Source organism: Ictalurus furcatus, chromosome 21, assembly GCF_023375685.1.
Source record: "Ictalurus furcatus strain D&B chromosome 21, Billie_1.0, whole genome shotgun sequence".
NCBI lineage: Eukaryota > Metazoa > Chordata > Actinopteri > Siluriformes > Ictaluridae > Ictalurus > Ictalurus furcatus.
In genome coordinates, this window is record NC_071275.1 from 7,573,000 (window position 1) to 7,600,848 (window position 27,849).

Here is a 27,849-nt window from a genome sequence, read left to right on the forward strand (position 1 = left end):
GCAAAAAAAAAAAGTGTGATTCAGGCCACCTTCTTCCATTGCTCTACGGTCCAGTTCTGATGCGCACATACCTATTGTAGGCACTTCCACTGGTGGAAAGGGGTCAGCATGGGCACTCTGACCAGTCTGCAGGTATCCAACCCCATATGCAGCAAGGTTGGCCTTTGTCAACGTCACGCAGGTCCTTACGCTTGCCTATTTTTCCTGCTTCCAACTGTCTGTTCTGTGAACTGACTATTCACTTGCTGCTTAATATATCCCCCCTTTACAGGTGCCACTGTAAAAAGATAATCAATGTACTTCACTTCACCGGTCAGTGGCTTTAATGGTATGGCTCATCAGTGTACACACACGCACACACACACACACACACTTTGCCATAAAATTTTTAGTTTTATTAACACATTTCCTACATTAGAGTACTATAAAACAGTACAAAGTTCATATATAATGTAGAAATCACTTCTATTTCTCTAAAAAACAAAAACAACAAAAAAAAAAACTGTACAAAAAATAAAATTTTCTGCAACTTGACAATTCTGAAACGTGTCAATTACTTCCTGTTCCCTTTTCATCAATTAATTCATTAACTAAGGCTGAATAATGTATGTCTTTTGCTCTGAAATGAGAATATTATGTATGTAATTAGTTCTTAGTAAATCTGTTTGTTTTTTTTTAAATGGAGAAAGACCAATACAAAACTGATAAAAAGTAATTAAAACATCTGAGTCATCTACGAAGCAATGATAAAAGTTAATATCAATCAATAAATAAAACTGAAATAGCATTAAAAAAAAATTGCCAAGTTCCATATTCATAATAATATGGTTGTCCTCATATGCTCCTGGTGCTGTAAACTCTGTCTGATGTACTAAAGAGCAGTTGGTTATTTGATTGTTCTGATAAAACCCGGTTTTATGTACTAACTACCGTAATGCTTTGTGCTAACACTAACGCAAAAGGCTGGACTCGAGAGTTCACAGCTGCTTTGGTTAGACAGCGGTCCCCTTCTCAGCGTACTGTACAATTGTCCAGGACAAATTCATCAATGTCTCGAAATAGCTCCACAAAAGCTAACCACGTGCTTCTTCGTGTCTAAGTGGGACACGCAAAAAATAAGGCTAGATGTTGACTTGAGTCATGTGATGATGAAGGTAGTAAAGTGGCGAAGCGCATCCAGGAAAAGGCCACTATGGGGAGGTTGGTGCTACAAGTCCTTCACTTGGCTCCACAATGTGATGAAGCTCTGCCTTGCAGATGGTGGGTATGGTGCAATGTAGTGAGATAACAGCAGGCGGTTCCTCATCACCTGAAAACATGAAGACAAAGATGAATGAACTGTAGCTTCTACTTTTGGTTAGTTAATATATACACACACACAAACCCTATGATAAACTACAGCAGTCTTATCGGCAAAGGGCCGGTGTGGGTGCAGGTTTTCATTCCAATCAAGCAGGAGCCACACCTGATTAATTAGTTGATCTTGGCTTTCAGTAGACTCATTAGACATTTCTGCTCTACACCTTTTAAATCATTAGAAATCATGAAACAGCCGTGCGTCAATCACTTTCCAACTCATTTGTCTAGACTTATGTCGAATTAAAAAATCGGGGCGCACAAACAAATAATTATCAATTTGCATCTTGTAACCTAGTTAAACACAACACACTAAAACCATGTGCTTGACCATTACTAGAACACCATGTTGTTCTTTGTCTACTTCCTGTATTTAGTGTTTTAACATGGTCAGTTTTCATTACCTATTGATATTTTCCATTAAGATTTGAGTAACTGACCGATATTCTCGCTCCAAAAACTAGCCACAAAAAAACCAAAACAACAACAACAACATTTTGATCCAATCCAACTCACGCTGTCAGTCCCAACAACCAGTTTCAGAGGGTAAAAATGAGCATAGCCAGTTTAAAGCTCTAAAGCAGGGGTGCCCAATCTTATCCGCAAAGGGTCGGTGTGGGTGCAGGTTTTCATTCCAACCAAGCAGGAGCCACACCTGATTCCACCTGTTTAATCAGTTGATCTTGGCTTTCAATAGACTCGGGTGTGGCTTCTGCTTGGTTGGAATAAAAACCTGCGCACACACCGGCCCTTTCCGGATAAGATTGGACACCCCTGTTCTAAAGGATTTGTTTGTGTGACCTGAAGTTGAGCCTAGAGGAGTACCAGTGCAACTCCTACCATGACTGGGCTGTTAAGTAAGACGCTTTTGTGCAGATGAGACCCTGTACTTCATTCCATGTTTGAGGAGAAGCATTGAGAAAAGGTAAACGCGATTCCTTCAAGTGGGACCTGTTCCTTGATGGACGATGTTGAGTCCTGTGAAAATGACCTATGGACTCAAATGGTCCCATGTCTAGTACAGAATGTACAATAGTTACGTAGCTCTGAATTTCAGTTCAGAAAATTGTTTTTGTTAGATAGTAATATTGAAACAAATCAGTGCCCATATTTAGCCCGGTCAGCTTTGTAATTTATATGCATAGCTAGCTAACTTCACTATTGAGCTTAGTAAACTAAATAATTAATTAAAAGTAATGCATACTAAAGTACTAAGGACAGCACAATGAATGATAAATTATGTGCAGAGTTAATCCCCCTCCCCACATTTCCTGCACAATTTGGTTAATCACCCATTCCAACTCACCAGCCATTTACCTTCATAAAACATAGAACATAATATATACATGACAGCACGGCCAATCGTGCTCCTGTGTAACCCCGGCCGCAGATTACTGTGGCGTTGTTGGGATTCAATGCAACTTTAATACATTTATCAATATTTCATGTTTATTTACGTATCAAAACCTGGTGCTACACAATGCTTTTATTAATTTATCAAATAAAATTTGTTACTTACACATACACACTCCTAACAATGCTTGTCTGAGCTTAAATGGGTGGCCGTGAGTAAATATGACCAACATTCATATTTGACAACTTAAAATGGATTCATTTCATGATAGGAAATGCAGAGCTTTGCATTTGGTAGCTTTCTTGGTGTATCTGGAGAGAATGGCAGCAACGGGTCTAAACTAGTGTTCTATTAACATTAAAGGGATCTTGATTGATCCTACGTGAAGAAAATCCCATTCCCATGGGGATGTGCAGAGAAAATATTCACATTGAGTACTACAATGGCCAAAACAGAAAGATTCACGTAAAAAACAATTGTCTCTTTGAACCGTTCATTCATCTGAAAGCATAGGAATAAAGTAAGGAATGCTTTTTTATTTATTTTTTTTTACCTAATCCAGAGGAAGAAGACACACTTTCTGTCAAGGAGGACGAGTCTGCCAGGTCTGGTGAAAGTCCCTCCATCAGTGGGATTGACAGTTCTGATGATGGCACTGACGAATCGTAGATTCCAGAGTCTCTGGGCATTTCTGGAGGGCTCGCTGAGCCGTCCATGTGGCACAAAGGCCTCGGTAATGCGTTTGTCTCCTGACCCGACGATGACTGTGATGAACTTTCCCCAATTTCCTCTTGCGCTGAACTCGAGGCCATGCCAGAGAGCAAGTAAGTGCCTGGATTTGGCATTGTGGGTGGGATGAGAATGTTCATGATGGGGTGCTCGTTCTCAGAGGGCCGCTTCAGCACCACCTCGTTGAGTGCGAGCCCCGAGTCGGGTTTTTCACGCTTGTAAGGGATGGGAGCGGAAACGGGAGGCATGAGCTGTTGCTCGAACCAGTCGGGTTCATGGCTGATGTGCTGGTGCATGTTACAGATGGCTACATAAAGCGAGCGGCCCGCCTTGCTGCGGAAATAGTTGCGCTTGCTGATGGAGGGTACGCCGAGCTGGCGCGAGTGCAGCCGTGCCAAAAGCTCCGGCAACTGGTCCATCAGTTTGAAGCGGGGTGCCAGAGCCAGCGAGGTGGGCACGTCACTCTCACGCGAGTAGTCGAAGTAAACGGCTATGAAGCGTGAGAGGTCAGCAGAGTCCTGCTGAGCCTCACGCAGCTTCTCACTGATCATGGCGGCAGCTACGACAAAGAGGTCATTGCTGCTCGGGTCTGGTATCGCCACCTCTTTTGTGTTTTTCTCCTTGGATGTGGCCTTGCCTTTGCGATGCCTTTTCTCGACAAAGTATTTAAAGCCTTTGGAGCAGATCGTGACGAGGAAGTGAGCCTCGTCGATGTGTCGGCTCAACCAGGACATCTGACCCTCCTTACAGATTTCCAGATGCTCCCAAAGATCCAGAGCAACCTAGGCACACATAAAAACAGGACAGGACTCGTTAGGGATCGGATTAGCTGGACTAACGCTGTTCAATTTATTTTCAAATGGCAAGAAACCATTTCGTATTTAAACCAGCAAGTGTCACGTGCATAGAATATAATGTTTCTGATCCATTTTAAGGTATTTATCCATAATAATGCGGCACTATTGCTGATTTAGCTCGAGCTTCAATTTTATGCTATTGTTGGATCTTTAATCTTTGCGTACATTTTTTTTGCTACCCCCTGTCCTGCCTACGGTTAGGTCAAATGACAAAATGGCTTCCTATTCAGTGTATACACTTACTACTGATTACATACGACATCTGTGTCCTATGACTATTGCAATCGTACACCATAGTGCACAAAATGTCCAGTAGAACATCAAAAGGTTTAGGAATGTAAATATAACATTTAATTCATCATTGAAGATCGTTTATAGATCGGATAGATTTAATCAGTTGTCTGCCATTAAAAAAAAACCTCAAAATTCTTGTCAGTGCTGTTTTAATCATTATAAGCAAAAAAGAAAAACAGACCAAAAAAACAAACCTGTCCAAAGAAAAGCATGATTCAGTTTCAAGTTTTAATCTCTCTTTGATCATTAACCAGCAGGTGGCAGTCTGTACAAATTTCTATATCACCTTGAACTCCTCAGTGCCTGAAGTTCATAACCGAGCCTGGAGGTGCAAAATTTCCAGCATGAGCGCGTGCCCCCACCCCAACTGTGTTCCTTGGTAACCGTTAATCAATTTGTACCAAACGAAGAGCTGAAAGGCACTCACCGAACAGCCACAGAAATCCTGCAGGAAGAAAGCAAAGCTCTGGATGACAGCGAGATGTTTGGGGCAGTCTTTAGTGGAGTAGCAGATGAAGACTTTGGGCCTAGGCCACGGTCTGTCTGTGCTCAAGGCGGTGGTGTGAGAGGACGACTCGGAGCTTTCTTCATCCAGGTGGGAGTAGATGTTCTCTGTGGAGAGATTTGAGATGAAAGAGTCCAACTGGGCCCGGAGAAGATTTGAAGTTAGTGGGCGGGGGGGATTGGGGGGAGGTGAAAGTTAGTCAGTAGATTCCAGTACATTTATTATTACCATATGACGAAACTTGGGCTGACTACGAAAAAGACAAGGCCTAACAAACGCTGCATGCACAGTAATATATATTTATCTCGGAAGAGACTGCATGGTCAGGTCTACGTCGCTGAAACATAACCACTAGGCAGCCATGGTCTCAACCATAACAGCACAGAGGGCGTTAATTATTTCATGTTGTTACTTTCCACTTCAGGATTCCTCGCACGCAAACAGCCATACAAGAAGTTTCCTTTTGTCCATCATGACGTTGTGGCGCGACAATACAATGGTGCGAGTACAAATGCTTAGATTTCTCAAGCCATTAATCCTCATCTGTGCTGAGAGATTTACAAAGCTCAGATTACAGCCGCTGGACAAAAATGAGTTCTTTAAGTAATAAGATCCTGACTAATGAGGGCGTTGGGGGGGGCACGCACCTTGCTGTTTTTTGCGGCACATGACAGTAAAGAGAGTGGCAAAGGCAGACATAATGACTAGAGGCACGGTGATGGCCATGGCACGGATGGGTCCAGCCCACGGAGAATGCACTGAAATGGAGTGAACAAAGAATGAGGCATAGACAAGTAAACATCTGATTTTACAATTTCCACGAGTTATACAATCCATTGTATTTATTTACTTCGGTTTATTTCCACCATTTTTCCACCATACATTCAAAACCAAGAAGTGGCTAAGACAACACCATATCATCACTTCTAATTCCAAGCCTTATAGCCTTAGTGCTGAAAAGTTCATTGTCATTTCAGCCCATTGTTAATCAACACGACAGACATAACACTGCAACCAATACATACATCAAGTAGCACACCATATAATCAAAGCTTAAAGTATTTGTTTGCTGGGCTTGCACTGCACAGTCATTGTATGTTCTGGTATAAAACTTAAATACAGTATCTCACAAAAGTGAGTACACCCCTCACATTTTTGAAATATTTGATTATATCTTTTCATGTGACAACACTGAAGAAATGACACTTTGCTACAATGTAAAGTAGTGAGTGTACAGCTTGTTTAACAGGATGTACTCACTTTTGTTGCCAGCGGTTTAGACATTAATGGCTGTGTGTTGAGTTATTTTGAGGGGACAGCAAATTTACAGTGTTACACAAGCTGTACACTCACTACTTTACACTGTAGCAAAGTGTCATTTCTTCAGTGTTGTCACATGAAAAGATATAATCAAATATTTACAAAAATGTGAGGGGTGTACTCACTTTTGTGAGATACTGTAAGCCCTAAACCTATGCTGAATTTAATACCAAAAAATACTGACGTCCATAATAAATCATCTCTATAGTGGCTAAAGGCTTAATGGTGTCTTTATTTCCTGTTTGTGTATGGGGTATACATAACCAATCAGCAATGAACAGAATCACTAGCCCCAGCCATAAATACCATCAGTTCGTTTAGGCACCAGTTTTGAGCATGTACTGAAACCCAACAAGTTGCTATCCCTTACCTTGGCTTACATGATATTGAGTCTGTCTCCTGGTGTTATTGTTGTCATCACGGAGCTATGGAGTAAATAAAAGACAACACTGGGTACGTTTATATCTACTGCAATTTCAGGTTCAGAACTCAATCTGTTGTAACACATGAATAAACTTTACCTCTATCGCATATGTTCCTGGAGTAACATCTTGCAGAATGCATGCTGTTTTAGGACCATTCAGCTCCTATAGAATAATAACACAGGCATTTAAAAACACCACTTCAGTCTTAATCGAGTAAAAAAAAAATCCATAAGATTATGCAAGATAATCGCAGAGATTTATTCAAGAATTAGGACGAAAATGATGAAACAATCCCACTCAGACTGTTTAAAGGATTAAGAGCTATGTAGGACACTGGAATCCCCCCCCCCCACCCAACAACGTCCTGGCCTAACTCATATTTCAACCTATTATTAGTGTTACAATGCACGGTATGTTAAAGCGGACATGAGGTATAGCAGTCTAGACTTCCGAAAGTGAAATCGAGTCTGCTTTTTACATTATTCCAAAGGGACAAAGTGTGATGGTATGAGGCGGTGCTCAAAGACGGGGGAACAGACACTGGAGTATTCTCACAAACAAACAAAAAAAAAACCCCACAACAACATACGACTCAAAACTAAATGGCTGGAATGTAAAAGCTAGGTCAAACGATCTAATTGTAAAGGCCTGCAATTTGGGTGAAAAGGCATGGCTTTCCCCCAAAGAAACAAAACTGCAGCTAAAGATTTGCAGGGGTCCCTAAATCCCTCTTAAACTATATACAATGAGGGAGTAAACCGGGCCAAAAAACGTCAGCTAAAAGTTAAAGAAAAGTTCATTTCCAGTTCCCATCACACTCTCTCAGTAACAAAGTGGGGCTGGGAAAGCACTCAAGTTTTTTTTTTTTTTTTTAGTTCTGCTAAGAGTGCACATCTCCCCCGGGGCAGGAGGAGTCGGAATGATCCACTGAGGTACAGGCCTGTTAGCCAACTTGCCCGACACGTCTATATATTATTCCTCCATCTGTGAAGAACATTACACGCTGCTGAATGCATTAACCCAGAACATCTCACTCCTACTTATGCTCGCCTGCTCTCACCTCCTTCTCCTCCTCATCCTCCTGGGGAGGTAAGTGCATGCGTGTGCAATGCAAATCTGACAAATTCTCAACTTGACTCTTCGTTATGCCAAATGTTATTCATGCATAAAAGATAACTGAGTGAGCCTGAACACATTTCCAAACCTCAGAAAACGCCAATATTAATAGTCATTTTTGTATAACAATCTCAAAAATGGTTTATAGCTCACTAAAGCGTACATTATCTCTACATTTCTAGAGGAAAAAAAAAGGCATTCATGAAGAGTTCGTTAGAATGTTAAAGCTCTGACTTTTCTAAAGAAATTTCACTGAATTTTCTTACCAAGCTTTTCAAACATAAAATCTTGTTTTGAGGGAAACCATTTGTTATAGGATTCCTCCAGAGGCACAGGAGAAGGCCTTAGATTTATTTATGTTCTAAAAATGCACTTTTAAAATGACAGGAGAACTGAAAATCAAGCATCAATCATCACATAACAACCCCCCCCACCAACCACCAAATTCCTATTCATCTTCTATAAAGACAAATCATGTCTTTTGTCATAGAATATATACTCAGAAAATTCAGTTTCTTCTAGCAGCCCACACTGATGTTTGATTTTAAAGGTTTTATGGGGAACTGCACAACAGAGTTGTTCCCTTTTTGGATTACAAGCAGAACCGTGTTAATCGTCTAAAATCCTTAAGAAGACCTACAGCACCATGTGTAAACTGAAAACTGCAATAACAAACACCACCACTGTTCCTCTAGTTATTTCTTCTTCTAGTTATTTCTTCTTCACTCGTTGGAGGAACTCTGGAGAAAATGAATCTGAGAAACTTTTTCTTGAAATATGAATGGTTCTGAAAAGAAACCTGATTTCATTGAGAACTTTCTACATTCTTTGAAAAAAGGAAACTTGTCTCAAGGTCTCATTGAAGGACCAGGAGTCTAGCTCCTTTAAGGAAGAGTCTTGGTGGCACAAGATCAACTCCCTGAAACCACTGGAACATCTGTGCTGATAATCTGTCATGCAAAGTCATTTTTGTTTCTGAAAATTTGCAAATCTGGGCATACAAATCTGGCCAATCCTGTAGTGCACACCCGTGCCAGCTGTTTTGTACGGTATAAGCTTCCTTATCCGCTCTAGGTTCATGATATAAAGCCCTAGGCAATAAGCGCATTCTTTGCCATTATGATGATCTAACAGGATTGTTATGTTGTTGGTAGCAGCATCCGCGACACATGATCCATCATCGTGATGTTTTCTGTGTGTGTTTTGTTATGACACCGCCCAGAACAATCCGAACATAAAGAACGCAGCGGAAAGTCACAATCAACGAAAACGACACAATCCTTCGGCTTGCTTAATCCGAGGTGAAGCGTGCTAACCGGTTTGCAGCGTTTGAGTTTGAAGTGGTTCTCCTGTCGAAGCTTGTAATACAGGTAATAGGTGTTGAAGCCAAAGGTGGGAGGAGCGTGATCGAAAGTGACGTGCAGATTGGACCCGAGCTGGGAGACGTTGAGCATCTTGGGCTTCCAGACTGTCAAAACAGAGAAGGGAGAGGAAGAGAAAAGAAAAAAAAAGAAAAGAATTCATAACGTTATTTTGTAATACAAAGACTGAAAGACATGAATCAACTTGAGACTTTTCTGCACAGGTCATGGTGCTTGATGTACATCTTAGCAGATGAACGACAGTTCTCAAGCCTGAATTACTCACATGGTTTGCAGACGAGGTTGTCCGGGCCAAGAAGCACTTCGCAACCTGTGAAAACAAAGCAAAAATAATTCATGACTCTCTCCTAAAATTCTTTACCGTCAGGAGATCTAACAGGAGTACAGTTTATAGGTTTGAAGGATAGTGATATATGGAGTTTTGTGAGTGAAGACTGTGTGCTTGGGGGGGGGGGCCTAACTCACTGTTAGTGTGCAGGAAGGAAGGAGGGAAGAAGCTGTCGTTCATGAAAGTGGGAAATGGAATTATCCTGACCATGTAGTCCATCTCGAAGGCCAAACCAACAAAGGGCTGCGAGCTCAGCTTCTGTTGAATAATTACAACAGACATTCATTATAGCCAAGTAGTTTACTAACCATAAATATCCATACCAATCACCCCGTATGTTTTGTTCTTTACATAAACACACATGTTGCATTAAGCCAATGGGAAGAATTTCAATAGATCAACTAATACACTACTACCTCTAATTTTAACCTGTAATTTATTTATTTTTTTTTACTTACAACATTCTTGAAGGAGAAATTGAGTTGTCGAGGGTCCTTCAGGATCATGTGTTGGCACTGTTTCCCCTCAGGATTCTTGTCCTCCAGATAAACACGAAATCCCTTTACATGCTCAATACCTGCACAGATAACACACACAATGGTCACAACATCCATCCATCTGTCCATCGATTTTCCATACTGCTTATGCTACACAGGGTCACGAGGGAGCCTGGAGCCTCCCCCATTGACAGCCCGTGACAGGGCGCCCACTCATCGCGGGGCACAATCGCACACACGTTCACACATTATGGACAATTATGAAATGCCAATCAACCTACGACACACGTCTTTGGACTTTGAGTACCTGGAGGAAACCCCTGACAATACCCACAACAATAATCCGAAAATACTAGCAATTTCACACTGGCTTTTAGAAACCATTCACTCTGACTTGTTGCATTCAGTGGACTGTTAATTATATTTACTGAACTAGATATGGTGGCTTGAATTACTTTCTTTCTTTCTTTTGTTTTGAGTTGTAAAAATAATTTCAAATAAGAACATATTTCTGTGCAGAATCTCTTTCTGTATGGCCTTTAGGCTGTACCCTTTGGTTATTCACCACAATGAAAAGTCACTGATTAGTGTCAGAGTTGCCAAAGGGGAATGCTAAGAGCAGATTGTTTGAAAAAGAATAATAGTTTATGCCAACTGTTGACCAGTAAAAGGTACATGCTTATAGAATTGTTTATTATTAGTTACCCTATGACGGATTTAGGAAAAGGTTCAGGTCTGTGCCTTCTCTTGGGGGGGTGGGGGGGGGGGGGTGTAAATAAATAAAAATAAATGTATCCGAGGGAAAATGGAAAATGATGTGCACATTACAGGAAGAGTTCAACATTTTGTCTAACAATAAAGCTTTAAACAGAAAGCACCGAAATTGAAAGGTAAGCAATACTGTTACTTCACAAAAATACTGTTTGTAAGATCCTTCAGATCGTGTCACTGATTGCAAGTCGAGCAGGGAATCCGTATCAGACAATCTTTCAAAAGTATGACTTGTAATCACGAGTCTAACTGACGAACATCGGCCAGTAATTAGACGCGACATTTCTTCCCTCTAATCTAAACTGTAACCCTGGCTACACCGTGACCAAAAATAAAAAAAAGGGGGTCAGAGCACAAAATGTGCAAGTCCTTTTATACACCTCCCTCCTTTTCTCCTTTTATTGGCACCCCTGGAGAGGGAGAGGAGGCCTTTAACACGCACAGAGGACAAGTGTGCGTGCCAAGGGAGCATTCTCATGCCCTTCAACGTGTGCCAGCCTTCCTCCCTTTTAATTACATTTCTGCCTTATCAGTTGCAGGGGGAAAAGAAGAGAGAGGGTTGGTGAAATGGGGGTGGGGGGGGTGGTTGCCTGCACACATTCCACGTGGTTCCGATTACCTCGGCAGGGAGCGGAGCTGAAAGAGCCTGCTCTTCAAGGCGGCGTGTAACTCCACACCTCCACCGGTTCACAGATACCTCCATCACGCTGCCTTAAAAAAGCCACCGGAGGCAAAAGACAAAAAAACAACAACAAAAAAAAAAAGTCGTCCAACTGGTTGGGACTTTTACTCTCTTGGTGAGCGTTTTTTTTTTTGGGGGGGGGGGGTAAAAAAGAGGACCCCCTGATTCTAAGGTAAAAATACCTTTTATCTTCATGTTTCTTAAATATACACTCACACCATATCATCTCCTGAACCAGGCCAAAGGATTAACCTGATGCAAACAACAAGGCACATTGTGCTGCTGCTCAGGGAAAGCACTCACATTACCAAGTTCAATAGTGCCTCGACAGACGGAAGCCAGGGACACCCCGGTGCTCCCTCCCCTCATCCTCCAAAAACACACACGCATTCCTGAAAAAAAAAAATCACTGGGCTCCTATGTGCGGATCTCTTCAACTGCTTGGCCAGATTTGTGTGACTGTCAGGCCTGAAGGAAAAGGCTTGGCGGGGGGAAGAAAACCTGGACCTTTGATCAGGATAGGCCTAGCACTCTCTTTGAAGACGAGGCCTCACTTTCAGAGAGGCTGTCCAGTCTCTTATTTCCCCATCGCTGCCAGTCAGTCAGTCAGTGAGATTTTTTTTGGGGGGGGGGGGGGGGGAATGACCCATGCACGCAGTCAGGTATGTCGGACACACGATTTAAAATCCATTTGCTTTGATATGGGTTTAGGAATCTGAGTGGGTCTCACCATCATCCAGTCTGTTCAGAACGTCAAAGTACTTGTGGGGACTTTAACATCATTATCCTGTAAAACAGGCTGGTGTAAAATCTGTTGCACAGGTACACAAGTCTAGTGTGTACGTACGAAAACATAATCAATGTTTTTTTTTTTCTTGCATTAAATACCTTTACATGAAGTCACTGTAAGGTAAAACCTGCTCTTAGGGGTATTTGCTATATTACTCAGGTGATATGACTAAAATGTACAAAGGAGCAAAGCAGCCTGGCAATAAATGCACAGAAGATGATGGATTTTCCCAAAAATATTTATTTGGAAGTGTTTATAATTGCAAACTGCACATAGTGCTGTCCTATTCTGCGGAGGTTCTTCTTTATCCAGTAATGGTTACACACATACACAGATAAAAGATTATCATCATCATTATTATTATATATTAATTATTCGTGTGCATGTTAAAATGTTGAAAAAGGGGGCTTACCGAGGGGACTTGGCATCCAGTGGACTACCACGGCTGCCTGGTTATCACAGGACAAATGAGTGAAGCTGATATTGTTCACTTCATGGATGGCATGTTTCCCCCACAGGTTCCAGTTCAGAGAGCAGTCTAGAGAGAAAAACAAAAAGGCAAGAAAATTGGGGGCGCTTTTTTTTTATTGAAAGGGCATTGGTGAGATTCTTTGGCAAGCTCAAGGATGCAGCCATGCAATTCGACCCCCCATCCCCACCCCCCAACCTCTTCCTTTTCTCGAACCCCTATTTAGTTAGGACTGTGCTATCGGAGCTGAAGATCAGCAGGTAGAGGAAGAGAGAGGAGCAGTCGTTTGTGTCGCTCACACCCTGTGGCTCCCTGTCGGGGTTGCTGCTTTTGTGATGCTAATGAGGGCTGGCTTTTAGGCTGTGACCGTTCCTGTCCACGGTCGCAGACAATGGGGGCCGAGTGAGAATCGGGATTAGCTACAGGCAAGAAATGTGACTTTTTGGCACATTTGATAGTTCAGGAAACAAGTTAGAGCTGGGGGGAGAGAGAGGGTGGGGGGAAAGAGATGGGGGTTCAGGGATCGGATGAATACCACAAGCAGAGCACAGGAAATTGATTAGATTTATTTTTATAAATCAATCAAATCATTCCTAAATTTTATCAAATGGTACCTTACTGTCATTTCGATAGGTGACGAGCTTGCGCCCACTTTCGTCTGAACTGGATTGAATTCCCTGCAGAAAGAAAAAGGGCATGGTTAAGCAGGTACAGCATTAAGAAATAGTTTACTTTCACTCCAAACTATGTGACATGTGAACCACGCTGAGGGCACGGAGCACATTCCTTTGTGACTCGACTAAAACCACCAGCACTTTAAGTGGTGACAGCAACACTAAAGTATCCTACAATTACGAGGCTTCTGGCTCGCACAAACTCCTGCTGAACGCACTCGGTGCCAACTCTGGGGGGAAAAAAAAAAAAAAAACAAGCCTCAAGTTGTGAGAAGAGCTGCACAAGACATGCATGCTCTCACGCACCCATGTTCGGTCCTCACTCTAGCTACTGATGCAGAATCAGGTGCTGATAAGTGCGCTTTAACTCTAGGTTTCATGACTTAGGCGGTTATGACTGGCCCGAGAACAGTGGCTCGAGGCGCATCATCGTTCGAGTCAGAACAAACGAGCTTGCGTGACAGGAGTTAAAATGAGACAAGAGGAAGCTATAGACTGCGTGTCAGATCAAGACTGATGGTAAAAGGAAAAGAAAATAAACAAAGCTTCGCAGACACGAAGGGCAACAATGACTGAGGCTTCTTGGTAGAAGATGACACTCGAGCGGTGTACCGCTCTGAATTTTAGTGTGGCCTCATTTTAAAGATCTTTATCATCTTTATCTGACTGCCTGATTAAAGGAAGTTGTTCTACATGACAGGAAGGAATATACTTATCCGCCTCGAGAGAGTGTAGTCGTCTGAGAAAGCTGATCTGTTCTATTAGATGTCAAAATTTGAGTTTGGCATAAAGGGTAGCATAATTTCACTGCTATGAATAAACAGAAAAATTAGAAAATCTAAAATATAGCTACTTAATTATGGTTGTTTACTTCTTAACAAAAGTTGTGGGGCAAAATGTTTCAAAATGTGCACTACTGCATCACAAGGTCAGAACAAAGTGGGGGAAACCTTTTGGACCGCAACACAAAGTCAAACCCATTACTTGTCCCAACACCCCCTCTTCCCTCGTCTGACCTTCAATTCCCTCAGCCATCATTTCATCACTCCCAGCACGTTAATCAAGCCAGAATTTCCTCCCGTGTGCTCTGCGGGGAAACCTTTCAATCACACGTTAAAGACTCTAAATCAACAACATGGCTGCCAAATTCGGTTTGATCAGTGGACCCACAGCATCTACAAGGTTACGACTGGTTATAAATTTACTTCACTGCTGTTGTGGCTGCTGACATCACAAGTGTTTTAGAGAAATATTCAGAGGCGAAATAGTTTTTAAAGGCAATGATTTGGTCACATTAAGAAATGATTCTACACACATTAAAATCTCAGTAACTCCAGAAGCTAAAACAGATCTAAGCACCAACTACACTTTTTCCTGATGCAACATCGACACGCTACCTAAATATCAGCTGCTACCTGATACTGATCCAATACCGAGGTCATCAGAGCAACCAGTCCGGCTCTCTGAAAGCTTTAGGGCAAGTTGTGTCTTGTGTTCATGCACAAGATGAGTTGTTAGTCAACATAACATGCACTCGTGGCATAAAGTACAGCTGTTTTGTCTGGAAATGTCAAATCTGATTCAACACCAAGCCAACGTTTCAGAACAGATCCGAATATTGATTCATCTTTGCATCATTACCTCTTCCATACACATTTTGTAGTATAATGTCAAGCTACTTATTTACTTGCAAATATAAAAGCCCTATCTGATTTAGGGCTGTAGTTATACTGCAACACTGCACTCACAATATATTAAAACAATATACACGTATTTAAAAATCACACCATTGTTAAGCTTTAACAAAGCCCCTACTGAAAAAACTTATCTTGTGCATTTTTTTTTTGCACATTTCTGCAAGATCAGCATTTCAAATACAAACACAGCAATAAAAATCAGCACCATATTGCGCAGCCCTCATCTGGTCCGCATGTTAGTTACGACATTAGCATTGGCATCAGGACAGCAAATTAAAACAACGTGCATTTGAATTGTGCTTGAAGGCCTAGAGGATGTTTCAGTAACTATTACTTAACAGTGCATTTGCCTACTTCCGATAGATAACATGATGAACTCCACACCCAGATTCATTCCTTTCCCCAGGCGTAGATCCTGACCAGATGGCAACCGAGCTCAAGTACTCAGATAACAACGTTATTACAGAGACCACCATGACTGATGTCAAAAACACTCCGGCCGTAGTTTAAGCGTAGTCGGTGCTCATTTCTGTCCACCGCGCTGGATTAAGAAGTCATGCTTATAGTGGCAACTGTCCCAGAGAATAAGGACTAATTGGCAAAAGCTGCTTGCGCCTCCAGGTCATGAAATCATTTACAGCCATGGTGAAGATGGGAACAGTGCTCTAATTCCTCATTTAGCATCCAAAAATGAAGGGAAAGTGTGTGCCCTTGGGGTGCTATAATGGTCCTGAGGTTTATTCCACACTATGAACGCAGCGGGGTCCTGTGGGTCACATCGGACAGGCAGCTGCCAGGGACGCCTAAGCACACCTGCAGCCAATCAGAGGGCCCAAGGCTGTTACCATAGCCTTACACCTTGACAGGAAGGGGTGGCAAAACACCTCCTAAAAAACCTGTCACACTCCCCAAACACCCTTTCAACGATTCCCCCCCAATTTATGGCCTTCCACAACAAGAAACACCCCCCCCCACCCCCACTTAATTTTCCTTCCCTTTGTTCCTACAGACAGAGCTGGTCCTGGTAGGAGGAAGACCTTCGACAGCCCCTCTGATGTCCTCGCCCTCGGCACTCCTAATAGCCCCAGAAGTCATTTGGCATCCTAAAACTTCAAATGGATGGTTGGGGGAAGAAGGAAGGGGGGGGGGGGACTGTAACTCGGGTCCATAAACTCACAGCATCCCATGTGGCAAACGAGTAGAAATGCTGGCCGTGAGGTAAAAATCAGAGGTCAGTCACCGGTCAAACAAGAGCCCTAGCACTTTATAGGGGCTTATTAAGAGACTGTGAGAGAAAGGCAACTGTGTTTGGAAATACTCAGCCTTTTGCTTAATGACCTGGTTCATTAAGAGCTATATGAGAACATGTGATTGACATTAGCAATGGTGCTTCAAGAGTAATACTAGAGACATTGATTCAAACTAGTAGCACTGAAAAAAAATACAAACTGTAAAGTTTCAAAGACAGTACTGCACTTCTAAAGCCACACAACTGACACTGATTTTCCAAAGAGCCAAATTAAAGGCCGGAGTATCACCAACGCACAATTTAGTAAGAAACGCTAATGTAAGATTAGCGGCTTAAGGTATTTTTGGTGGCTGGTGGACGATTACATGGCCGTACCCGGTGCCCACGTTCGTTGTGCAGACTCGTGAGACACAGACATGTCTGAACAACAGTCAGGAGCAGGTGAGGCCCGATAGATGTGCGCTTCCTGTAGACTGCACCAAAGCGTCTTTCAACCAGGTGTTCCCTCACCGAGTTTGAATAATAACAGTAATTATATCATTTGAGAAGACAAGCTTCAGAGAACAGCGCCCGTCAATCTAGCCTCTGCTTCATTCTTCCTATTTCTTGGTCGTATACCCTTTCAAGCTCTAGCTACAAAGGACACAAGCAGATCTACTTCCTACCTCACAGCAACCTCAATTCTACACACATATCAAGCAAATATTGATAGTTTACTCGAGTTCTTGTCTCATTGTACTCAAAAGGGAGCTGGCTTGCAAGGGCCTGTCCCCCCCCCACTCACTCCCCCCACCCCACTCTTGTCTTTTGGCATCCAACCGCACACGTGAAGTTAATTTAACAACACAGCCAGCTCTTTTACAAGTGGAGATGGTTCTCTTTAAATTCCCCATTAGCAGCAAGCCATATGGAGACAACTCCAAACACAGAGCTTTTTTTTTTTTTTTTTTTAAAAGGGAAGTATTTGTTTGATCCAGCTCCTAAGCCCTTCCGCACCCCCATGACTTCTTCAACCTTCTTCTGAAAAGAAAAAACAGGGGGTAAATGTGCCTCCAAGTAATGTGACCCATCCCCCCCCCACACACTTTTTCAGAAAAGAAACACGTAGACGATCATCTCACATTTACAGAATAAAAGACAGGCCTCACAGGGATACTCTGGCGACACTGATTAATTAAAGTACAATTACTGCTAGTCTTGAAAGAGTGGGGTGGCAGGGGGATGGGGGTAGTTTAGTGGGGGGGACCAGGGGAAACTACTAATCTTGTAGCCCGGGGGGAAATCAGGGCTTGCTTAATTAGAAGGCAACATTTGTTGGACTTATGTGTAAAGTTCAAACCTAACCCCACCTTCCTACACCCCCCATTTTCTTTATAAAGCACCCTTGATTTCTGAACTGGTGGGTTGGTACCTGTTTAAAAGAAGTGAATCAACTCCATGTGCCTCACAGATGATGCACAGGATCAAATGCATAAATAAATAGCAGAGAAAAAACAACAACCCTGTAAGCCATTATGCCAGATGACGGACACATATCGGGCATCATTTATCAACCGGGATATAAAAGGATTTTTATAAAGTGTGTGGTGTTCATGAAAATTCAGTTAGTTCTGTAAACGGTTCCTATCCAATAAGCTCCTGAGAGTAAATATACATTACGCTGTCAAGTTTTGAATTTAATGGAAATTGTCACATTCTGCCATTTCATATGAATGACTTGAACAAAAAACATCCAAAAAGCAATCCATAAATTCAAACAAATAAGACTAGATATTCAATTAGGACAAAAGAAATACAGTCCCATAAAAGGAGTTACAGTTAGTGTCTGACTGTCGTATCCAACATACTGCATGTTCCCATTAGGAGGCACTCCTTTGGTGTTTAGTTGTCATTTTTAGTTGTGAGTTTTGCCTTTTTTGGAGATTTGTAGGCGTCACAAAATGTAAATCAGCTGTGCCGCGAACATGATCGGTAATTTACAGGCGGTTAGCATTTATCAACATATGTATGTGTACACACACTCAAAAAAAAAAAAATGTCAGAGTGTTACCAAAACTTTTTGTTTATGACAGGAATTTAGCTTGGTCTACCAAAACATTTACACACCACTTTACTTAAAAAAAAAAAAAAAAAAAAAAAAAAAAAAAAAAAAAGCCTGCTGAATGTAAAATCCCATGCATCATCCCAATCCGCCACTGAATTTTGAAACCCCTCGAGATCACTGGAGAAGAAACTGGCTTTGCGATGCAGAGCAGGAACTCCTAAGTCATTAATCCAATCTACAAGTGCAGCAGGAAGTTCCTGCAGCCTTAAAAAGGGGTTAAAGGTGGAGGCTGCAGCTCTCCATTAGCTACTTTGTGGTGCATGCTTTTATAATATTCCTCTTCAGATCCTCCTGATCAGATGATGTTAAGCTGCTCCCGCTGGGCTTGTTCCTCTGCTCTAGGAAAACAAACATGACCACAAAGCCACTTATCACTGTTTGTCTAACAGATTGGCTGAATTTTGAGAGCAACGACGGAGCAAAGTTCTGATTTGATCATTTTGAGCAAGAATAACGAGCCGAGGAAACAAATGTAGCACGGCTCGTCATAATATTTTCATTTGCAGGATCAAATCGTATGCCGATTTAGCAGAGAAGAAGAAAACGCTCCAAGTCGGTAACAAAAGGGCAAGAGGGGGTTGCTTGGCTTCTAAGATGTTGAGCTTACTCTGAGAAACTCCTAAACAGCCTCACCATCTGCCTCGCCGAGAATTCCCCTTTCCCAGCATCCAGTATACCTTCAAAGTACTCCCACTTGTCTAAACCTACAGAGGGTTTTTGAAGGCATGGTGGGGAAAAAAAATGTCACAGTGATCTCTTAGAAGAAGAAGGAAAAGAAAAAAAAAAAGTACCAGTAATGACTGATGTCAATCAGTTTTAATTCAGGTTCGAGTACTACAATGATTAAACACATTCGCAAAATGTCCGTGCTGTACAAAGGGTTTTTTTTTTGTTTGTTTTTACAGCACATGACTTCCAACCGTTGAATAAAAATCGATCCATGACGTGAGAATATCTCAAAAACCAAACCACGATTCTGACAACACAAATCAACTCACACATTTTTTACAGATATAAACGCACCTACTCCTAACAATCCACACACAAAGTTTCCGCTGGCTGGCCTGAGATTCCCACCCACGCTCCGGTCCTCATCAGTCCACCAGGTCCGAGTGGGACGGATACGAGCACCTTTATACATTTGGCTCGACAAATTTGACCACAACTGTGGCTCTGACCAGTCCAACATGCTGTTCTCGTTATCCCCAACATGTGTATCTCATTTGATGTTCCACGAAAAGAAGTCATTTTCTGGGACAATTGCCTTTGTGTCCTCTATCTGAGCCTTGCTAATACTAATTAATCACCAGTATTTCGTGTTTCTTTCATGAGAGGTCATGATATCAAATCAGGACTGCAGTCACGCCTGACTGAGCGGATTTGCTTTGCGTGCCTAAAGGGTGCTCGGAGAATTACAGGGCGAACAGAGGAACAGGATGTCGAGGAAGACGTTGATGTTCTTTCTAAAAGGAAAAGTGACTCTTCAGCATCATAAAAGTTTATTCTGAGATTATACAATGAACAGCCCATCTGCGGAAGATCTGCCGAAGTAAATAAGACAGAGGAACAAGTCAGTGTCATACAGAAACTCTTATTGTTTCATTAAAAAAAAAAAAAGCTGTTTAATACATCTCCTTCATTTAGTCTGACGTTTATTAAATGCAAATTCTTGCATTCGAGCATCACATTCGCATACAATTTGCTGAGTTGCATTTCCTGCTAATACCACATGGCTGCAGGTGATCATATGGCACCAATGAGGCAAGTATCAGTTGCCCAGATCTCTGCAATTATACTCGACTCAGAACGAGTATTTAACTTGATGACAATTGCAAACATCCTGATACGTGAATGTAATTTCAAACACGGGGGTGGCTCCAGGAAACCATGATGGTTTCAAGAACCTGCCGACTTGCTGATGAAAAGGAGCCGTGTTGACGTTGGGCACTCGTGTGCATCACTGACGAGGTCCAAACGGTAGTCTTAAATTAGGGCGAAAAATTGCATTCAGGATTTTAATCATGCAAAGAAGACCATGTTAATGTTTGACTCAAAATAAACAGAGCTGCATTTAGGTCAACTCACATAAGCAGAGAAAGAAAAAAAAAAAAGTGTTTTCGTTAAATTCAGCACGTGTTACATTTTATACGAGCAAGTCGAGATGCAACGTTATTCACGACTTTTATATTTAAAGAAAGAAAAAAGGAACGGTTTTGACCGTAGTACGTCTTCCAAAAAGGATCATACATAAACTCCGTGGCAGGTTTTTTTTTTTTTTTTTTAAAGGAAAAAGCTTTGCAAATCTCTTGGAAAGACAGGATAAGAGGTCAAAGAGGTTACGCCTGATGAAGGGCTTTGCGTGGCAGTCAAACAAATGCTGCAGGGCAGTCTGGCTTGAAGTTCCCTCGCTCTGTTTTGCTTAATGCCTTTCCTGTTTTACTCCAATCAGCATTTGTCGCAGCCAGGCCTCTTTCGAAATGCAACCATATGCTATGACATTAGCGCTTAAGAACTTGCTGGCACGTTTTCATGCACAGTCTAGGTGTTTTGAGAAACGCTTGCACACGATATCATGAGCCTGCTGAAAAGCGCTTGCCGAGGTCGTTTAGTTAGGGAATGAATAGCCCGAGTAGTGAAGAATGCTTCACAAGGACTCCAGAGGGACATTGACGAGCACGTGACTGCAAAAACCGTGTCTTTAACAGGCAGGGACGTTCCTCACTGGGAAACTAACAGACATGATTGCTTTTCCAGCTCGGTCCGTTCCGGACAGACATCGCCCCATGGCAGTGATACATGACCGAGTCCTAGCCTGATGGATTGTAGGAAAAAACTGTTGTCACACCAAACATCCTCCAGATTTCACAGATTCCTGCTTACTCAGTTCTGCCCTCTGAACCCTGGGAACCATCCTGAATGGATTTAGGAGGCTCTCAGGGACGACCTCGCCGTCATGCCGCACACGTGTGAAGGCTGACCTTCAGTGCTACTGTGCTTTACCACACAGGTTTCTAACCTCTGGAGTCATCCTTGCTCCGAATACTAATCCTAATACAACTAATCCGCTAATTAATCAGAGCAGGGAAAAACACTACAAATGCACAGGATGAGCGATGGGAACCTGCTCTTTACAAGCTAGGACATGTTAAATGTTTTGGTTTTTTTTACTTTATTTACCTACATATTCAAAAAGTTCAAAAAATCTTAACAAAGTTGCTTTGAGTTTGAATTTAATCCCAGCCTTTGTTAAGTCCTTTCTTGTTTGCCTTCCTTTATCTGTATAATCGTATCCCGCTTTCTATGTTGACTGAAATGAACCTTATGAGAAGTGTAAACACAGCGCTGCTCGAAACAAGCCTGGACTTGTCCATCACAAAAGGAAGGACGTGACAGGAACTGAACCTCAAAGCTTCGTCAAAGGCTTTCATTGGGATTTCACTGAACCTGGATTAATTGTTCCTAGCAAAAAAAAAAAAACAGAAAAAAACCCCACTTTTGAATGGAGGCTTATTATGAATGGAAACCGATGTGGACTCACCAGACTAAGAAGGAGGGGGAGACATAGTGATTCAGGAGGTAGGCAGACCTGCCTGATGACATTATAGAACAATAAATGTCTTCATAGGGAGGATAAGGGCTTGTGGGATTTGGAGTCTAGTATTTCATGCTATGGGAACGCACTACTGCCCAGGGCTTTCCAGAACTCCTTGAGCATGAAAAACATAGACCTGCCCTAGTTCTCTAATGGAAAACACAGTGCAACCAAATGCACTCACACGACTGCAAAATGAGATATTATGCACGCATATCATGAATCTGCAGGCGGACCGAATCAGACCAGGGACATCGCGTTAGCCTTAGTGCAGGCAGCTACGGATTTAGCTTTAACACTCGAAAAGTTCTCTCAATATGTTCGGGGAAGACACACAAGCTCTTGATAGCGATTCCAAAGGCAGAAGATGGGATAAATTACCAAAGTGGTCAGGGAACTGCGGTTTCACCTCCCTCTAACAGAGACATTATGGTCATGCCTAGCCTGCAGCTGAATCCCGAGCTTTGAAGCGTACCGTTGTACTTCATCCTGCGAAGCAGACGCTCTGCAATCTCAAATCATTGCCTGAAACCCAGGCAGGAAGTTCTTCCGCAACAGATCCTTGATTAGGCCAGAGGAAAGAACAGCTAATTGATTGTAATGACTTCAATCCGTGGGCCAAAAGGAAAAGCTTTGGAGGAATACAACCGGTCCGTATCAGATTACGGTCCCCAGGGACTGCCCTTGTCTGCAGATCTCTGACAGCAAGGAGCACCAAATCTGGGTATAAGATCACTTTACAAACAGCTTGCTTGCTTCAAGAGGATTACGCTAATTTAATTAGACATTTCATTCACCTACTTTAATAAATAACCACTGGGACTAAAAGTTTTAAAAAGGATACAAAGTCATCTATAATTCATAGAGAATTTTTTTGAGGGGAAGAGAAAAAAAAAGAAAGAAAACTTCTCTTGCAACCTGTTTAGGAAATGAAAAATCCAAAGAACCCCCAAAGAACCATTAAGAAACACCTTGACACTCAATAGTGCTTTCCAGACATGATTTTAGCTGACAGCCAACATTTTTTTCTCAAGCAATCAGGAATAATAAATTCCTGGTACAGGTGTTTTTGGGAGCTGGAAGAGTGTGAGAAATGTGTACCATGTGAGGGGCTGGAGGGCTTGGAGTAAATACAGTATGCACACACACATATACATACATATATTGCTCTTAAGATTACAACAAGCCGTTGACACCACAGAGGTGACCAGAGTGGCTAGACTTTTAATTCACTTTCAACATACCTCCGATTACCAGCTACATCACTCCATTCATGTTGAACAGCAGGACACACGGCTCGGCAAAAGCACACCGCTACAGCTGAAAGCCCCCAGGACCCCACACTGAAAAAAAAAAAAGCACCTTGTGGCGCGCTGGGCCAATTCAGCACTAGCCAACCAGGGATTTTCCCACCAGAGCACAAGGCATGGCCTCCAAGGTTACGAGTTGCTTGGATGGTTTTCAATGCTGCCTAAAACATGGTGCAGAATTAAACTTAGCCCTCCATGCACACCAACCCCCCCACGCAAACACACACTCTCCACACCCCTGAACGCTATGAACCACTCCTCCCGTTCCATCATTCATCAGTCAGATGGTAGGAGAATAAAAAAAGAAAACATGCAGGTCCTTTTGAGATAGGACTGGGGGTAGAAAAAAAAAACAAAAAAAACCTAGGCAAAAGGAAGAAGGTGTCCCACAGGTGCACTCATGCCAGAGCTTGCCGAAGATTCAAAGGCTTGTAGTAATAAAAAGGCTGCGTGTGTGTCTAAGGACAATGCAGAACATTTCCCTTTGTGCTGCAGCAATGACACGGAATGTCGATTTGTGACTCAAGGCCTCGAACGCCTAGAAGCTTTATATGTTATTAGCATTAAGAACTACCAGTCTGGCGACTTCTGATTACATATCATTTGCAGAAAAGTACCGGCTTTGCTTTCTAAAAGACATTAATCTTTGTTCAGACATACTTCACTACTAAAGATTTTGAAAAAAAAAAAAGGATCTCAAGAAATATCAACTTTTCTGCTCTATATCTAGTGCAAAGGCCAAAAAAGGTCAGCGTGGTACATTTGATTAGCAGCAAGATCTGTCATCACTACAGCTTTTCCCTTGAGAGCATGAGTAAATGCTGCATGGACTGTATACCACGCAGAACATGATCCTGTGCAAAATTGCATCTGATTCAGTTCCAAAAGTAGCTAGGGAGAAAAAAAATATGGCATAATACAGAAAACCAACACTAAATGCTCTCCAACTCAAATGCTCTAACATAAGCCGAATACCTCGTATATTCCGACAGCACACTTGGACCAAAGCTCCTGTCCACATGCAGCAAGAAGGCTGAAATCACAATAGGGGCTTTTATTATTACAATTGTTACTTCTGTGTGTAAAGTGGTATTGACTTTTATGTGGTTTTAAGCACTCGAGGGGGGAGGGGGGGTATGAGAATAGGGTGATTTCCCACTCACGCTCCACAGACTTACATGAAACAGCATATGTCTCCTTGAGTGCTAATCGCTCAGATTTGCGATTGCGAAACACCAAAATGACTTGGAAACCTGCTCAATATCCTGGCTGATGTTTTGGCGTGTTTGGCTCACATCACCCTCACATGCTGAACCCATAACTTAACCAGATGGAGAGAAACAAGGAAACAGGGATCCACCCCACTCCCAAAAAAACCGACTGATCATGCAGCTGGTAACGTCTGCACAGGGATGAATTCTGACTTCATTTCTTTAGCAGAGGAACCGAAAATCAAACTCAGAGAGGAGAGGAAAGTTTAGCTCATTCAAGACTCCAAAAAAAGAAATAAATAAAAAATTAAAATCTCTGGCTGGTACATGACTCGGGGAGTCTGACGAAGAACCAAAGGAAGGATGCTATTGAAAAGCCTGGAAGTTCCGGAGGTTCGGCACTTTCATCCAAAGCCAGCCAGCCCCCGCTGGGGTTCGACATGAAGCCTTCGACCCCTCTCAGCAGGGGGACGAGCATGGCCCGGAATGAGCGCAAGCCAATTTAAATATCCACCTTCTTTTCTTTCTTGCTAAGCTGCAAGTTGAGGCTTATCATTCCACCCTCCATGGTGGGGTAGATATTACATTAAACAAGAACCTTTTCATATGAAAACAAATATTTAGCTATCAAATCAAAGCCCTTGAGCAAACACCCAATATGTCTACACCTTCACGTTAAAAAAAACAAAAAAACATTTCGTCCCTTTTTAAAAACACGGGAACGTCAGTAAAGCTCAAGCAGCCGAAAGATTTGATCCAGCTCGACGCTTTGCCCGACAACCAGCAAACCAGTTTGTGGAAAGCTAGGGTTCTTTCAGCAGCTCGACGACCTTTGAAGTGGCCGTGGAAGGAGACGGCCTGTGGTTTGAAGGAGGAAATGCCAAAGTGTGTTAATAGAGCAAACAGTCCCCTCACTTCTTATGGGAAATGGCTTCAAAGCAGCCGTAGCGGTTGCAAGACAATGCACACAACAGTGGGCACTAAAAGTCAACAGCACTTCCGATAGGTATTTATGGGCCAGTGAGTCTAAGTAAACTCCCATGCACGAAAAGCAAACAAACTGAGGCAGTGCAATCGACATAAGGTGTTAAAACTGTTGAAAGCAAGGCATAAAAAAAAAACAAAAAAAACATGGATACTCATTCCAAAGTGCACTAAAATGTTTTGCAATCGAGTTATAGCTCAGGTGTACCCTGTACTGACTATTATTTCATCATTTACTCAACTAAACGTTCGCATTTGACTCTCATCTTGGCTGTAAGGGTGTACATACAACTCAAGGGATCCGTCCCAATCTCAAAATACTATTAGGACACGACCATAAAAATCAGTTTGGCACGATTCAAGTGTGGAAATTAGCCAGATGGTTCAGGCTGTGAACAAAAGAAGAAGAGGTCCTGATGGACCGCTTTACACGTTTAAAAACATCACAATTACACACTGAAAGCTAACATCTGGATAAACTATTTATTTATGTCAAATATCCGTCATGCTCACGATATATTGCTAACTCGGTTTATCGGTTCACCTTTACACTTTACAACGATATATTTGGATTCTTTAAACGTATTTAGAGTTGATATGTGTATATAAATATATTTTTAACACACTAACCATTTTAGAAAAGAAGACTTTAGGTTATTATATGTATATTTATACCTTAAAGTAAACCTGAAGAAGCTACATGGCTACATTTAAGGACAGAAAGTCGCCTCAGAGCATACCTGCTACCTTACCAAACATTAGGCTACTTTGTGTCAAACACTTAGCATACATTTCATAAATACAGTTTTAAAAATATAAAAGCATACTATTTTCCTAGCGTGAAGCTTTAAAAACAATGTAAAACTTCACTTTGAAGTCTTCAGCTCGAGAAAAACCGAGTGTTACAAAATACCCTGACTTTCAAAACAAGCGTCCAGTTGAAACATTAAGATTTTTGGGAATTGCTCTTCGTGTCTCACCTTATATCCGCATTTCTCGGCGTTTCCTTTCCTCCCTGCGTTAGCTGCAGTTGTAGTTGCATTGTGGTGTAAAAATAAAACCAGAGACAGCGTGGTTATGCGCTGGAACAGTGTAAATCGCAGAGCCATGTCCCAGGCTCATCCATGAAGTCCTGCTGAAGTGTGAATGAACGGCAGGTCTCTGTAGAGACACTTCATATCCGTCTACTGCTCTGCAGACAGGGGGCGCTGTGGATGTGAACTCCTCCCTCTGATATGAACTCGGCCCTGGAAATGCTACTCTTTTATACAGTGTAATGAACACTATATTTCAGCGTAGTATTATATGTACTGTAGGCTATACGTGCTGTTCTGTATACTAGTACGCTGTAGAGTGTGTAAAATGTTTTACCAAATCTTATGAGCCTACCAAAAATAAATTCAGTACAATTATGGGTGTAGCTATAGGGTGGCCCGGGGTGGCCAGTCCCAAGAGTAGGAGAGTGCTGCAGCATGGAGAGCTAGTGGAAACATGGGTGGTGTCCATCAATCTTTTTTTTTTTTGCATAATATTGAGCATTTTTGCATATTTGTCCAATCGCAGATTGGCAGAGCTATCTAACATTTTTTTTGCATCACCCGTCCAAAAATGTATACTTCACATTTTTTGATTGGACAGTGCGATATGTGAGTTACAAACAATCAATCATCCGTCAATCACATAACTGATTAACTGATTGTTGGACAGCATGTACAGGAGTTTTTTGTGATTGTTGCCACAAATGCTCAAAGAGGGTTTTGGCTGAATGTGCGCTGTGATGTCACATGACACGTCCTGGCCCAAATCTGGGTCCATTTTGAAAAATTGCAAGCCCCTCTGAATATTGCGGAGGTTGTCTGATTTTGCATTCATTTCTGTGATCAAAAAATCGCAAAATCCTGGAAGGACTGAAGAGTAAGGGAGTGTTTCAGCCTGGAAAACCAGTGGGAATCTGGTGTGGCGAGCGAGTCTGTCAATCATTCTTTAGATTTTTGCATATTTGGACAATCGCAGATTAGCACTAGATGCACGCTATTTTTTAAAAAAATTTTTGCATCACCAAACCAAAAATGTAGAAACTTCACATTTTTAGTTTGGCCAATGCGAGATGTGAGTTACAATCAAATCATCTGTCAATCATATTACTGATAGTT

The 27,849-nt window shown here is 42.1% G+C and overlaps 1 protein-coding gene across 1 annotated transcript; it reads right to left on the minus strand.

Annotated features, from left to right (window-relative positions):
• Positions 1-373: 373 nt before the first annotated feature.
• Positions 374-26,917, minus strand: il17rd (interleukin 17 receptor D). The gene is made up of 13 exons (XM_053652997.1): positions 26,677-26,917; positions 13,495-13,552; positions 12,819-12,944; positions 10,125-10,243; positions 9,804-9,924; positions 9,604-9,648; positions 9,273-9,424; positions 6,937-7,002; positions 6,786-6,840; positions 5,743-5,853; positions 5,018-5,202; positions 3,264-4,221; positions 374-1,309 (listed from the first exon to the last, which is right to left on the minus strand). The coding sequence occupies exons 1-13, from the start codon at positions 26,803-26,805 to the stop codon at positions 1,191-1,193; spliced, it is 2,244 nt and encodes a 747-aa protein (XP_053508972.1). The 5' UTR covers positions 26,806-26,917; the 3' UTR covers positions 374-1,190.
• Positions 26,918-27,849: the final 932 nt, after the last annotated feature.